This window comes from Nuphar pumila, chromosome 7, assembly GCF_984573655.1.
Source record: "Nuphar pumila chromosome 7, dmNupPumi1.hap1.1, whole genome shotgun sequence".
Lineage (NCBI taxonomy): Eukaryota > Viridiplantae > Streptophyta > Magnoliopsida > Nymphaeales > Nymphaeaceae > Nuphar > Nuphar pumila.
The window spans coordinates 124265223-124278696 of NC_143255.1; the positions used below are offsets into that span (position 1 = coordinate 124265223).

Here is a 13474-nt window from a genome sequence, read left to right on the forward strand (position 1 = left end):
GGTACAAAATGTTGGGCTGCCAAGAGACATCATATTCAAAAAATGAGTGTAGCTGAGATGCATATGCTTAGATGGATGTGTGGAAATACAATAAAAGATAAGATTCAAAACAGGGAGATACGTAAGAAGGTAGGCATTGCATCCATTGAAAATAAGATGAGAGAGAATAATTTACGGTGGTTTGGACATATTCGACGAAGGCCTAATGATGCTTTAGTTAGAAGGATGGAGAAATGGGATAATATATTAGTTAAAAGAGGTCAGAGTAAGCCTAAAAAGACTTGGATGGAGATGATAAGAAAGAATATGAATGCTTTAAACCTCACCGAGGACATGGTATTGGATAGAAATGATTGGAGGAGAAGGATGATGACTAAAGCAAGTTGACATTAGAAAATCAAATATCAAATATGAATGGAAAATAAAGAGTTTGGCATGAACTATGTAAAACTCATTGGTCCACTTCCTCTACTGGTTAAATCTTTTTCTTTTACAACACACACAAAATCCTCAAACAACTCAAAAAGTATTGCGCTAATTAAGTATTCAAGGTAATCAACTTTGGCATACACTGTATTGCATGCATGCTGACAAGAAGGACCATGGCTCAACAATTTACAGTATTCCCGCTAACATCATAAGAGGCACTACACAATACAAGATTTTCACTCTCTCTAGCCTTTTAACAATGCAGAGGATCAAAAGAAACTATTACCTTGGTGGAACACTATGTTGCCAGGATAATCTAATTATACCCCTATCAACTTTGCTTTCATAATGAATATAACATGAACCACATGAAATGCCACATGTTAGGATTTGAACCATCTAGTTTCTTCTCTATGTTGTTGTTTCATTAGACCAAGCAACTACCTGAAAGCCAAATGCTTTTTCCCATTCAAGATAGTATCCATTACAGTACACTGATCATCAATATTCTGTGGATTTCAATCAAATAAAACTTATTATATTCTAAAATGTTTATATATGCAATCTTCAATGGTTCCATTAGATAATGCAACTACCTGAAAGCCAAATGCTTCTTTCCCATTCAAGATAGCATACATTACAGCACAGTGATCATCGAAAATGCCATAAAACTCAATCCTGAAAAAGAACCATCATTAAATAAATAACAATAATAACATAGCATTAACATTTTTCCTTTAGAGTTCTGTTAGAATTTTGAAATTCTGAAATGATTAGGAAAAAGTGAAACAACAGTGTTAGGGATCCTGAATGGAGAAATAAAAGGAAGAAACTAGTGCAAATATAACGAGATCAACGCAAAGATCTGATGCTCTGCAAAAGGCAATGTACATATTGTTCCTCTTTTATAGTTTTCTTATCCATCTCCTCAAACTTTTGAGTCAAAATTTCTGCTCTAGCAGAAGAAAGCATGTTCAAAATAAGAGCTTCTAATGTTCTTGGGAAGTTTTTCTGAAAAAAAAAGAGAAAGCATGTCTTTTGGCCTCACCGGGTGCATCTCTGATATAAGCAATTTTATAAAGCATTTCTTCATGTAATGGAACCAACCTTTCCCTTTTGTTTCTTCCTTAACGCGAGCAACAAAATCTTCAGTTTTGTAGTTTATGCACACATCTGCCCCAAGATCCTTGCAAAATTTGAGCTTCTCGTCATTTCCTAAATAAAATTTTTTAATATCACAGACATGTCACATCACATTCAAGGTTTAATTAACAATGTAAAGTGCTGATCAATCACCTGTAGTGACAAAAACTCTTGCCCCAATATGTTTAGCTATTTGAACGACAAATGTTCCAATTTCGCTTGATCCTCCATGAACCTGTGACAAAAATAGTTGACCATCTTAGCAGATCCCTGTAAGAGACATAAACATTGCTCAGAACCAGAAATCATAGGAAGCATTCTAATTAAAAATCAACATTATTTATAAACAAGATCCTTTTCCGAAGACTTGGAAGTTGTAACTTGAGGTGCTACTTTCCATAAACAATGGTTGCAGGTTCTAGGAAGATTGAGAAATCGTTGGACACAGTCACGAGTTCAGAAGAAGCATAGTTTAGAGATATACTTGCAAAGTTACAACTTCATTGTAGTAATTTTCTATATGTGTGGCTCCTGAAATATCCAATCTGCATCATTGAAGTATTAAGTGTTACTAGAGAACCAGTTTTGCAACTAATCAAGTTACATATATCCTTATAATAATACATATAACATCTCATTAGATATCCAGAATGGCAATTGGGAGCATATGTATTGATAAAATAACCAGCATCAGCAAGACACTTTACTTTGGTACCCATTGGTAGAAGAGCATAAAAACTATCACAATGAAGTATTGATGTCAACCCACCAGCAGAACAACCTGACAATAGAGCCTGTATTATGTTCCTAGGTTACAATTATGGGAAGCAACAACAGTAGCAATAAATTATAAAAATAAATAAGTGCATTTGAAGCATACATTTTCTGCTTTATTCATTTCCTTGGCCAATAAATCTTCAATTACAACAAGAAATATCCTGGCTCCTCTAAAATGAAGATTCAAAGCCTAATGTAGAAAACACAGTGGTTCAATTCCATGATCAAAAGCACTGTGAAAATAATTAAACTGCATTCAAGATTCAATGTCAAGATGCACTCACAAATTACAGATTGATGTGCATATGAAATTAAAGTCAAGAGACTACTAGGAAATGGCAAATACTAAATACTTACGGGATCTACTTCTTCTATATCTCCAGTGAATGATGCTTCATCACAATAACAAACCTTGACCCTATTACAGTTGTAAAAATCTGGAGAGCAATATAAACATAGCACTTGGAAAAATATTGACATCGAAGTTTGAATGAAGATTTCAAAATAAAAAGAAAAGGCATAATGAGATGAGAAAAAGTAAATTAATTGGTTTCTAGAATATAGTTCACAAAGTTGCTTCACGAAAAACATGCGTGCTCACAGTACTTTATGCTGCTTGTGGAAACTTAGGACTGGAGCAAAATACATTACCTGGATTAAGTGATGCTTTATTCCCCAAAATGCCTGAAAATGCAATTTCCTGGGCCATTTGCTTTGAAGAGCCCAAACGATTATTTTTGCGTGCAAGACAACTTGTGATGTTGTTGCACCACCCTCCACCCTAAGATACAAATCAAATTAGATTGTGTAAAATACTAGATATGACCTATGGCTACATCAGCAGATGACATAAACAGTTCAAATTTCTAAGTGAAGGATAACAACCATAGAGCCTCAGAAGAGGTCGCTTAGCCATTTTAATAAGCTTTTGACATAACTCGGAAAAGCATCTTAGTCATGGAATTAACACACGAAAGTAATTGACAACCTAAAAACCTAGATCTCATAATGTGAGCCATAATCATGTAAACCAGTAAGGGTGAAGAACCTAGGCAATTGACATTTCTCATGTTTGGGCAAGTAATGGGAAGTAGATGTAAATATTGAGTACTACCTCATGACATTTAGATTCTATTAATTTTCTCCACAGGCATAAACATAGCACTAGTTTAGAATTTGAACACAAAAGATGGTCCTATATCGCTTTTGTTTGATATGAATTTTAAAGATGGCATGAGAACTATATCTAGAAATCCTAAGCATGAGATATAGAATTTGTGTAAGCCATCTGCACACCTATACATCAACAAATTTGTAGTCACAAGCACCACTAGAACAAATTTCACAAGAAGGCCAAAGTGAAACATGCTCAAAGGCCAAAAGAGATACATGACCTCTCAAGGAAATCACAATTTGTGCCTTATAGTTTACAAATTAGGTACGAAAAGAAGAAAAAGTTTGATTCACATATAACATGTAGGTTGCTGATTCTTAACAACTTATGCTACATGATTTTTTCTTTCATGATACCATTTCTTCCTAAAACCTCAAATATGCTCACATCACTAAGCTAAAACATCTATAGAATGCATATTTTAACCTGTGATTTTTTTAAACTGTCAATAGAATAAAAAACAATTAAAAACAACATTCAATGCACTGAGCAACCTAAAATGAACTTATAGCAAAGAGGGTCAGGATCGAATTTCTCCACTCATTATTTAGCGAACCGTCTACACCAGCTCAAGTGAGCACCACCAACATAATATGGTCAAGTAGCATGAGATGACACTACCGCATGAATCCAAGCAAGGTGGGATGCGAGCTGGACAAACTAATAGAAGATTGTCTTGTGATACATGGTCATTGTCACAAACTTCATCATAATCTAGGAATTACAAGTAAACATACTACAAATGAATGGAACGGGAAAAAGGGATTCCTTGACCAAGGCTTTCCTAAAAGGCCCCATAAACAAAAGAATGACTCACCTCAATGTAGACAATCCAGTTATTTATCCCTGATCTAGAACCGTTGTCAATATGATAAGCAGGTGGGCTTCCATCTAAGCCAAAAATTGGGCGGGGGAGCTCGAATCCCTTGCCGTCATGGAAAACAAGTTGTCGAGTTTGTGTTTACTTATTTCGGACAACAAAGATGTGGGGAAGAGCGACCGAGAGGGTTGTAGAGAGAGAGGGACAAGAGGGTTGCAGAGAGAAGGAAAGAGGGGGCTAGCTAGAGAGAGGCACACCTGCGAGGGTTGGGGGCTCCGACGGTGCTTTGCTCCTTCGACGGAGCTCAGCTCAGGCTTGGGCCTCCAACAATGTCCGACCAAGGTGGAAAACAAGAGGGAGAGAGAGCGAAAAGAGGGAGGAAGAATTTCGCACCCTAGACGAGCCGTTTTATATAAAAAATTAGTGACGGAATTAGCGACAAAAAAATACCGTCGCAAAATCCATCGCTAATTAGCGAGGGCTTAGTGTCAGAAAAAATCGGTCGCTCATCCATCGCGAAGTTACGACGGATTTTGTGACGGAATTGTTTCACCACTAAGCCCTCACTAATTACCATAATCAGCAAACACAATATAAGAGGTTTACTATAACTTGCGTATTTATCTTTTCATGTGTAAATGAATTTATATTTGATAATTTTGACACACTTGCACATGTATTTAAGTTATATATATATATTTGATATTTACCCCTTGTAGTCTGCCTTTATTTGTAGGGATTTAGGTGTAATGATAAGGTTTTAGATGCATATATATATTATGCATCTAAAACCTTATCATTACAGCTAAATCCCCACAAATAAAGGCAGACTATAAGGGGTAAATATTGACTATTAATAAAGGTAATGAGCTAAAAATCATAGGTGCAAGTTGTATCGACTCAATCTAACCACATGGATGTGTTCATCATGATTTTTTTGCTAAGGATCAAGCCTTGGACCATGTTTTTTTATGCAATTTTGGCACATTGTGAGCCATTGATTTTTAGACCCCTTTAAAAACTTAATTATTTATCGTAATCACATGATTCAAACAAGTTCTTTGTTAAAAAGACAGTGTAGATCACATTAATAACATTTGATCTAAAAAAATGAAAAATTTTGAAGAAAAAAGTGATTTCTATTCATTAGTTTTGTACCTTCGTTAGTAGCCAATATTAACCCCACCAGTGGGATATTCTCTAGTGCAGGCCCGTGATCTCATTCATGCTTAATCAATTTTTTTTTTTAAAAAGTAGCAATCAAGATAACTTTGGGAACACAAAAAGAAAAGATGGTTAAAATTCCATCTCAAAGTGCAAAGCTGATTAGATGCTTTTTTCCACTATAACTTCTTTAGAAGTTTCTTTCTCTCCTTTGCTTTTTTTTTGTCTTCTCCAAAAGTAGGAAAAGGAGCCATTCCATTATGGGTTTTGTCCAACTCTCTAAACGCCAAGTTTGTCCATTTAGACACTCCATCACTATCGTTGGTTTCTCTATACAGCTCACAAGCTTTTTCTTCCTTGTACGTACTTTAACTTTTTCATCAATTCCTACAGAGAAGTCAGAAAGAGAGAGACTTTTCTAATTCATGTGGTTGAACGGCGTATGCAATTATTTTTTTCTATTTTCTTCTGAGAACTCTCATAATTTAGTTGGTGAATATGGTTTTAAAGGTACATTTGTACGCAGTAGAGGGACGCCTAAAACGTGAAATGCAGTGAATGACAAACATTTGCTTTATACTTTCCAGTTTTTACAAGTTCAAGTTTTGCAAAACCCTCACTTTCAGTCTATAGTGCAATAATTTTCCTTGTCATTTTAACAAATCCCTGTAAATTGGCTCATGTACGTGGTTGTATAAGGCTTCCTACAAATACAATGATTGCTTGCATGCCAGTTTCCACTTTCCATATAAGAGCTGCACAATTAATGGGCCAACCCAGCAACTCCCTACCACATGGTACTATCATCTTTGGTTGCAAGCTTTTCCCAGCACAGAAAGCAATCACCAAACCAAAGCAATAACAAAGTCAACTTCCATTACTATTTCCCATCACAACCATAAACATGCATTCCAATTCTAACACAACCTCTGCCAATGCATAACTGTCTCATGTCAGCTCTGGTCACTCTCTAGAGAGCCTGTGGAATCTCTTCCATGCTGAGCTGACAAGAAATGGTTTGCCCTACAATTTAGGTCATGGGGACAAAAACACTTGCCCCACCACCACCTCCCATCACATGACTTGATCCATTCACAGCCCTCCCCATTTGCATTTCTATGGAAACCAACCAACCAATTTTTTTCAAAAAACACTCTCAAGCAATAAAATAAGATACTCATATTCCACAAAAGATTAGTCTTTTCACTTTTCTCTCTCATCCAACAAACCTCTCTCTCTCTCTCTCTCAGGTCGTGTTCTACACACCTCTGCCATTAATTCATTCATTATTTCTTCACGAGCTTTCTCTCATTTACTCAGCGGATCTCCCTAACCATAACCCCTCAATACCCATGAATCACATCCCCCAATTTTCACCAAAATTAGAATGCCAATGGCTTAGGACCGACATATAGGCTCCAAGAGTAGGGAAAAGAAGTAGGGTGCTCCCCATTTGGTAGAATTCCACAATGGGTGTGCACGGGTGGTGCTTCTGCTCAGGTGGTGGGAGGACGGAGAGGATGAAAGGGAACATTTTTTGCAGTAAAGGACCGGCAATGGCGAGTGTATGCGGGGGGACCGGATTCTTGATCCACAGAGCTCTTCTGCTGACCACCCACACCAATCTTCCGTCGGTCGCCGCCGCCGAAGGCGTGGAGATCCAGCTGCATTACCAGACTGCTGCTAGGTTGACGCCTCACAGGTCAGTTCCACCAAACTGTGTCTCCATTCTGATTCTCCTTTCTTCATTTTCCCACTTGGTATTGTTCGTTTGTGATTTAGTGTTAGTGGTTGTAACCGGAACTGATGATGACATTAGGTTGGTAGAGTAGGTTTGTGGTTTAGGAGAAATAAATGATACACTGAATATGTGAGCAAGATCCTGTCGATGATAAAGTTGGTAATTTGTACTAATTTGGGGTCTTACTGAATGGGTGTTTAATTAGGTCTTGACTGTCACTTGGTTGTTCAGGATCTGATAGCATAGGAGTATTTAAAATTTTGCCTTCTTTTGCCCCTTGTTGGGTGTCATAAAAATGGTTGCAAGCGCAGTCTGAGTGCAGGATAGACTAAGAATAACACTTTTACTTTCATGTTTGAGACCTTTTCTCTATTTAAGCTTCATAATTTCCTTGTAGAGGAAACAGATTTACGTAGGTGGTCCATATGAACAACTGCTGGGGGCACTGCCTGCTTGTAATCCAAGTTCCTTTTATACAAAATGTACACTACTACCCGTTTAATTTGACCAATGTGGTGGTGTCAATCTCTCACAGTTGAAAAAATTTGTTGCCAGTTAGTCATTTTTACATTGAAATAAATGTATCGGCTCTTGACCCCTTGAAAGGATGCTTTTAGCAACTGGGACACGTGATATCCAGTAGACCATAAATTTTATGCATGGAAATGGTTTAGAAGACGAATAGAAGCGATGCCCATACTGAAATGATTAATTTTGATTGAGTTATCCTGGTATATTACCAGATTTGCTAGGAAGAAAAACAAAAGGAATGGACAAAAAAATTCATTGGTTGATCTGCTCACTACTCAGAGACAGGAGTATGAAAAGTTATTCCAAAACGCAAATAAGATCTGAATGTAATTTACCTATCCAGCTAACCATATAACAACTCTTTATTAATCATGGTAAGCATTCATGTGAAATATTGGTCTTCAACTATATGCCTAAAAGCATTATACTTTGAAACTGTATTTTGGCGTTTGAGGTGCTAGAGACTCAGAGCTGGTCCCATTTTACTGATAAAAACATATCTTCTGCAGATAACGACTTTAGCAGCTTTCAGATACTTGATAAAATTGTGTTTCCTTTTCTTTGATACATCTTCCTTTTTTATGAGTTTTTTTTTCATTTGAAAGGGTGTCTGTTATTAGTATCATACATTCATTGGCTCTCATTCTATGTTTTTGGCTGGTTTTCGAGAGTATGGTTCTACCAGATGTTGCCACAATTCTGGTGGAATTATCCTGTTAAACTCCAAGTTCCAGTGTCTTTATGACATTCTTTACCTCACCAGTACTATCATACTCAAAAAGTATTTTGTCTCATGCGTATTCAGGTCACATCTGTTCTGTTTCGTTTTCTGTTTTTTTCTTGTTTATGTTAGCATTGTAAACATGAATATGTTTCCTGCGCAGCAGTTGTTTCTTTCTTTTTCCTTTTCTTGGGATAGTTGGCCATTTTGCTCTTCCTGTACTTTCAAGTAATGTTTGAGAACACCATGATAATACCTCTCCTTACATTCTGGTTGTGATGCTGTAGGTTTTTCATTACCAGTTCTGTTCTTGATTTAACTGTGGTTGGATTTGACATTATGGAATCCGATTGCACAACCCAGGTGCAGCACCCTCGTCATTTGAAGACATGCTCCCATCCATGCCTTGAATTGGGCAGTGTGGTTTACCTCTTAGGTCATACTGATAAAACAGATTTAACGGTTGGTGATGGAAAGGTGGTGATTGCAACTGATAATATCATAAAAATATCTACTGATGGAATAACATGGAGACCTGGATCTGCTGGTTTTGATATCCAGGGAAATCTAGCCTTCATGGTTTGCGATCCAATGAAGCTAGCTTCATCTCCAACCACTAAATCATCATCAACCACCTCATCATCCTCATCCTGCAAGAAGGATCATCCCACACAATTTGGCATTCCCATCCCCATCATATGTCAGTGGTTGAACCAGCACTGGGAGGGTGGTTTGGATGAGCTAAGCAAACCCAGAATACCACTCATGCGCATAATGTCCACAGGGCAGAAAAGGGAGTCTTCAAGTGCTTCTTTCACCCTCCGCAGATTTTTTAAATCATCAGAGGAAGACGACGACACCTTGTCTTCACACATCTGCTCTAAGGATTTAAATGTGCATGGGTTGAGTGGATCAGCTACTGCTGCTGTGCATCAAGAAGAATCCCGTGTGGGTCATGAACAGGGTATCCCAACTCCGCAGATATATGAGTCCCCAATGCTGACTGCAGGCCCTATTTGTAAAAACGAAAATTATCAGGTCCAGCTTTTGGATATCAACTTCTCACCTGAAAATCCCAAAGCCGTAGTCCTTCCATCATCAATCAGAGGGACAAAAACTCCAGCAAACAATTCTGGTCGGTTGATCGCAACCATACATGACAATCATGCGGAAGAACTTGCAGCGGACAACATATCAACAGCAGCTGAAAACACACTAGCACAGGCTACTTTAGCTGCATCAGATGCATTGGCAGATATTTCCAATGTTGAGTTTGCGGATGATACTCACAGTGAAGTCCAATCTAGTTCTCCTGTGGAGGTTTCAGAGCAACAGAATACGTACATCAGATTTCAAGCTGAATATAACAGTGATGCTGAGACGATGTATTCAGCCGAGACAAGGGAGAGCAGAAATTGCAGCAGCCCTAGAGACCAGAAGTTCCCACAAGTCAGCAGGAGCAAGAGCTGTGTGAGTTATGGCCGAAGTAATGGACACAGAAAACCTGTATCAGTCCATGGGCCAGCCCTGGAGAAGCAGCAGAGCCTGTTTACAGGAAGAAAAATGTCTTCTTACAGGAACCATGATTACTTTAGCCCAACAGTTTCTTCAATCATGAAGAAGCGGGACAGTGGTGAGCAGCATCCAACCAAACCACGTCCGAGTGCTGTTCAGCTGTCTCCAAGATGGATGTTTTGAACTATGGCTTCATAGGGCACACAGCATTCAAACTCAAAAGAGTATGCATAAGCTCACTCAGAAGCTCGAAGGGCTTCCTCTGCTAGAGAGGTGATCATTGTAGACGCTCCCTAGCATTGATATACATATTGTACATCCTCAGAATCTGTCATTTGTTTATGATTTTGCCTCTTTATTCAATGTTTCATTAGCTCACCGCGATTTATGTGACCAAGCATGCAGCAATGCATGTCACTTCTTAAAGGAGATCTTTTATTTTTTGTAATAGTCTGCATATGTAATGGGATGAGCTTATCTCAGATGAACTGGAATCACTTTCTAATTGCAAATAGGTTCATTTTAACTGCATCAGAAATATGGATTTCAATGCTTCAATTCTGTTCAGGTATCATCATCTAGGTAAAACCAAACATAATCTAGTCTGACTCAATAATATCAGTGTTGGATTGACATGGAGTTTGCTGGGAGACCCTTCGTCAGATCCATAATGAACTTGCTCCTGTTATTATCAGATCTGAATGTATATCTAGAATGATCCAACCAGATGTGGGTCTTTATCTAGCTTACTTGGATTTGCATCTTGATTCAGATATGAAATTCACATACCAAATCTGAACAATTATGTAGTTAAAAGTAGGGATGGCAGTGGACCGGGGGAAAGTGGGGCTCCGCCTCGCTCCGTTTGGACCGGGGATGAAGGGTATGAAACGGGGATGGAGGCGGGGACGAAGGTTAAAATCCATCCCCGTTCGGGGATGGAGGCGGGGATGGACGTACCCTTTCCCCGCCCTGCCCCGTCCCCGCCTCATCCCCGCCCCGCCTCATCCCCATTTGAACCGGGGATGGACATGAAACGGGGATGAAGGCGGGGGTGGAGATTAAAATCCATCCCCGCCGGGGATGGAGGCGGGAATGGAGGTTCTAATCTTGAGGCGGGGCGGGGGTGGAGACCTTGTCCCCCGCCCCGCCCCACTGCCATCCCTAGTTAAAAGGTCGACGGCATCTTACCAAATGGATTAAGCTTGGACTAACACTTTCACATCCCTAAGCAGAAGGGAGTAATGTTGTATCCGAGTTGGAGGGATAGGTTGTTCACCAGAGGTAGCTCAGGTTAGTCAATTGGTCAGGCAACCTATAAAACCGTTTTGTTGGTAAGACAACCTATAAAAATGTGCCTAAAAACAAAATGCTGGATTGAACACGCAATCAATAAAATCCTGAAATTGACTAAAGGGAAGAACAGAGAGAACCATGCAGATTGCAGTGTGCTGTGCGTAAACCTGTTTTTTTTTTGGTGGGCAAGAGGGTCGTGTGTTTCAAGATGAAACCTAATTGTGTGGGTTGTGGTTTAACTCGATATGTGATCTTAATTGCTGGTTAATTTTTAGGTCGTTCTGGAATTTTAGGGAGTCTGAGGAAGCACTTGAGCCCGGAGGGGGGATTATGGTGGTTCTGAACTCTTTTTAGCATCATTCAAATACAAGATAAATTCTTTTTGAGACAAAAACTTCAGGAAGTATTTATCATGGAAGAATAAATATCCAAGGAAAAAATTTTCTCCAGCAATCAAACACCCCTGTAGAGATTGAACAAAGGAATTTTCGGTAGGGAAGATCTAACAGCTACAACCGTGGTCATGACCCGGGTAAAAACCGTTTGGGGTCTAAATCATGACTAGTAACTCAGATTATTTATATATTTTAAAAAGAAAATTTCTTAAAAAATGCATTTAAACTATTAAAAAAAATTCATGAAAAAACTTGCAAGGCTTTAATGGCTTCCTTCCTCTAGAAAATCCACAAAGAGTATGCCTAGAAGGACTGCATGAGATAGGCTAGGAAGAGACGCACCTGAAATAGGGATATCAATGGACCGGATGTAACATGACATCCAACCAGAATCGGAATAGTCAGATTCGGTAGCCAAATCCGGATCCACTTAGAAATTGGATTTGAGTTTTTCATTGAAACCTGACTAGAATGCAACTAAAACCCAAACACAATTAAGTGTAAATATCGAGTTTTAAGCTAGTTGTATCCGGGTTCAATTTTAACTTTTTCATCTGACTCCGAATCCGATTATGTCGGATTTGATTTGGATTTATTTTGTTTTCATCTGAATCCAATAAATTGACATCCCTATTTTGAAAATAGGAATATGCATGGGCTAAAATTTTAAATTGCATAGGCTGAAATCCCAACCAACATCTCATTTGCATTGGGTTTCTTCTTTTTTTTTTTTTTTTAATTTATAACCCGAAGAAACCGCAACCAGCAGGAAGACCTGGTCGTGCTGGCTCAGCCTACTATACCTATGGTCGTTATCCCGGCAGCGTAAAACTCCGAGGCTAGGACCCTTTTTAAAATAATTTTTTGGTTTTTGGAAATAAACATTTAATGGTCATGTGGTTTGTAAAAATAAAGATATGCACAAGTTAGAATCCCAAAATGTATATATGCACTCGAAGCCCAACCCACTTCACATTTGGATTGGGTTGATAACTTTCTTTTCAAAACAAAGATAACAAACTTCTAAAAAGGAAAAAAAACAAACAATTAAAGAGACATGAATCGGCCGGGTGAAACGGTTTAGGTCGAGTCCCAGCTGAGTAGACGGATTCAGACTGAGTTCCTACTGAATTTGGATTGAAAACGAGTAAATACGAAAACCATGATTCGGTTGGGTCTCCGATGGAACCAGAGTCACCGAGTCAGCCGGTTCAAATGCTACTATAGATTTACATAAGTTGAAGAGCTATTCCTTTTTGAAGAAGAATTTGTTAAAACATATTTTTGCTCAACAAGGTATTTAATCTAATGAAACCATGTTGGGCTGCAGGTTAGCTGGCTGCAAGCCTGTAGGTCGGTTGGCTGCGCCCAGTAGGCCTGGATCCATATCTGACTTGGGATGATTCAAATCCTTGCTTGGGATTTATCCCTCTTTTTTTCTTTCTGCTGAATCACATAAGAGGAATCAAAACCGAGTTCTTGTATCGATCCAACCAGTTGGGAAAGTAAATTGCCATCTTATAATGACTCAAATCTTAGGGAACCCAATAAACCTAGCTGACCCATTTGGTGGATCTAGGTCTTTTCAGAATGGGATCAATGTGGGTCAGGTTATGCCCTACTTGTATCCTAGCCCTTTATCCCAGTATCTAACTTGATACTGATCGAACTGATTCAACCATAGCTACACAAATGAAATTTATATCAGCTTAGGACAAATTTTGGATTTTCAAGAAAAAATATCAATTTTCGACAGTGTTTTCTCGAT

The 13474-nt window shown here is 38.6% G+C and overlaps 2 protein-coding genes across 2 annotated transcripts; one reads left to right on the forward strand and one right to left on the reverse strand.

Moving 5' to 3' along the window:
• Positions 1–869: 869 nt before the first annotated feature.
• Positions 870–6615, reverse strand: LOC149833321 (pectin acetylesterase 8-like). The gene is made up of 12 exons (XM_090013411.1): positions 6565–6615; positions 4341–4448; positions 3001–3130; positions 2707–2786; positions 2453–2539; positions 2242–2366; positions 2057–2117; positions 1726–1807; positions 1537–1644; positions 1223–1235; positions 1026–1107; positions 870–938 (listed from the first exon to the last, which is right to left on the reverse strand). Exons 1-12 carry the CDS (start codon positions 6613–6615, stop codon positions 870–872), a joined length of 996 nt encoding a protein of 331 aa, XP_089869537.1.
• Positions 6616–8791: 2176 nt separating this feature from the next.
• Positions 8792–10527, forward strand: LOC149833322 (uncharacterized). Its single transcript, XM_090012799.1, has one exon. The coding sequence runs from the start codon at positions 8840–8842 to the stop codon at positions 10196–10198; it is 1359 nt and encodes a 452-aa protein (XP_089868925.1). The 5' UTR covers positions 8792–8839; the 3' UTR covers positions 10199–10527.
• The last annotated feature ends 2947 nt before the right edge of the window (positions 10528–13474 follow it).

What these genes read in the sequence shown, in the direction of transcription:
- LOC149833322 (XM_090012799.1), top strand. Translation starts at nt 8,840, where the DNA reads ATGGAATCCGATTGCACAACCCAGGTGCAGCACCCTCGTCATTTGAAG.
- LOC149833321 (XM_090013411.1), bottom strand. Translation starts at nt 6,615, where the DNA reads ATGGGGAGGGCTGTGAATGGATCAAGTCATGTGATGGGAGGTGGTGGT. An exon ending in ATGAAGTTGTAACTTTGCAA is followed by an intron (nt 1,808 to 2,056) that starts GTATATCTCTAA and finishes TTTTTGTCACAG; the next exon opens with GTTCATGGAGGATCAAGCGA. An exon ending in AAGAGTTTTTGTCACTACAG is followed by an intron (nt 1,645 to 1,725) that starts GTGATTGATCAG and finishes AATTTTATTTAG; the next exon opens with GAAATGACGAGAAGCTCAAA.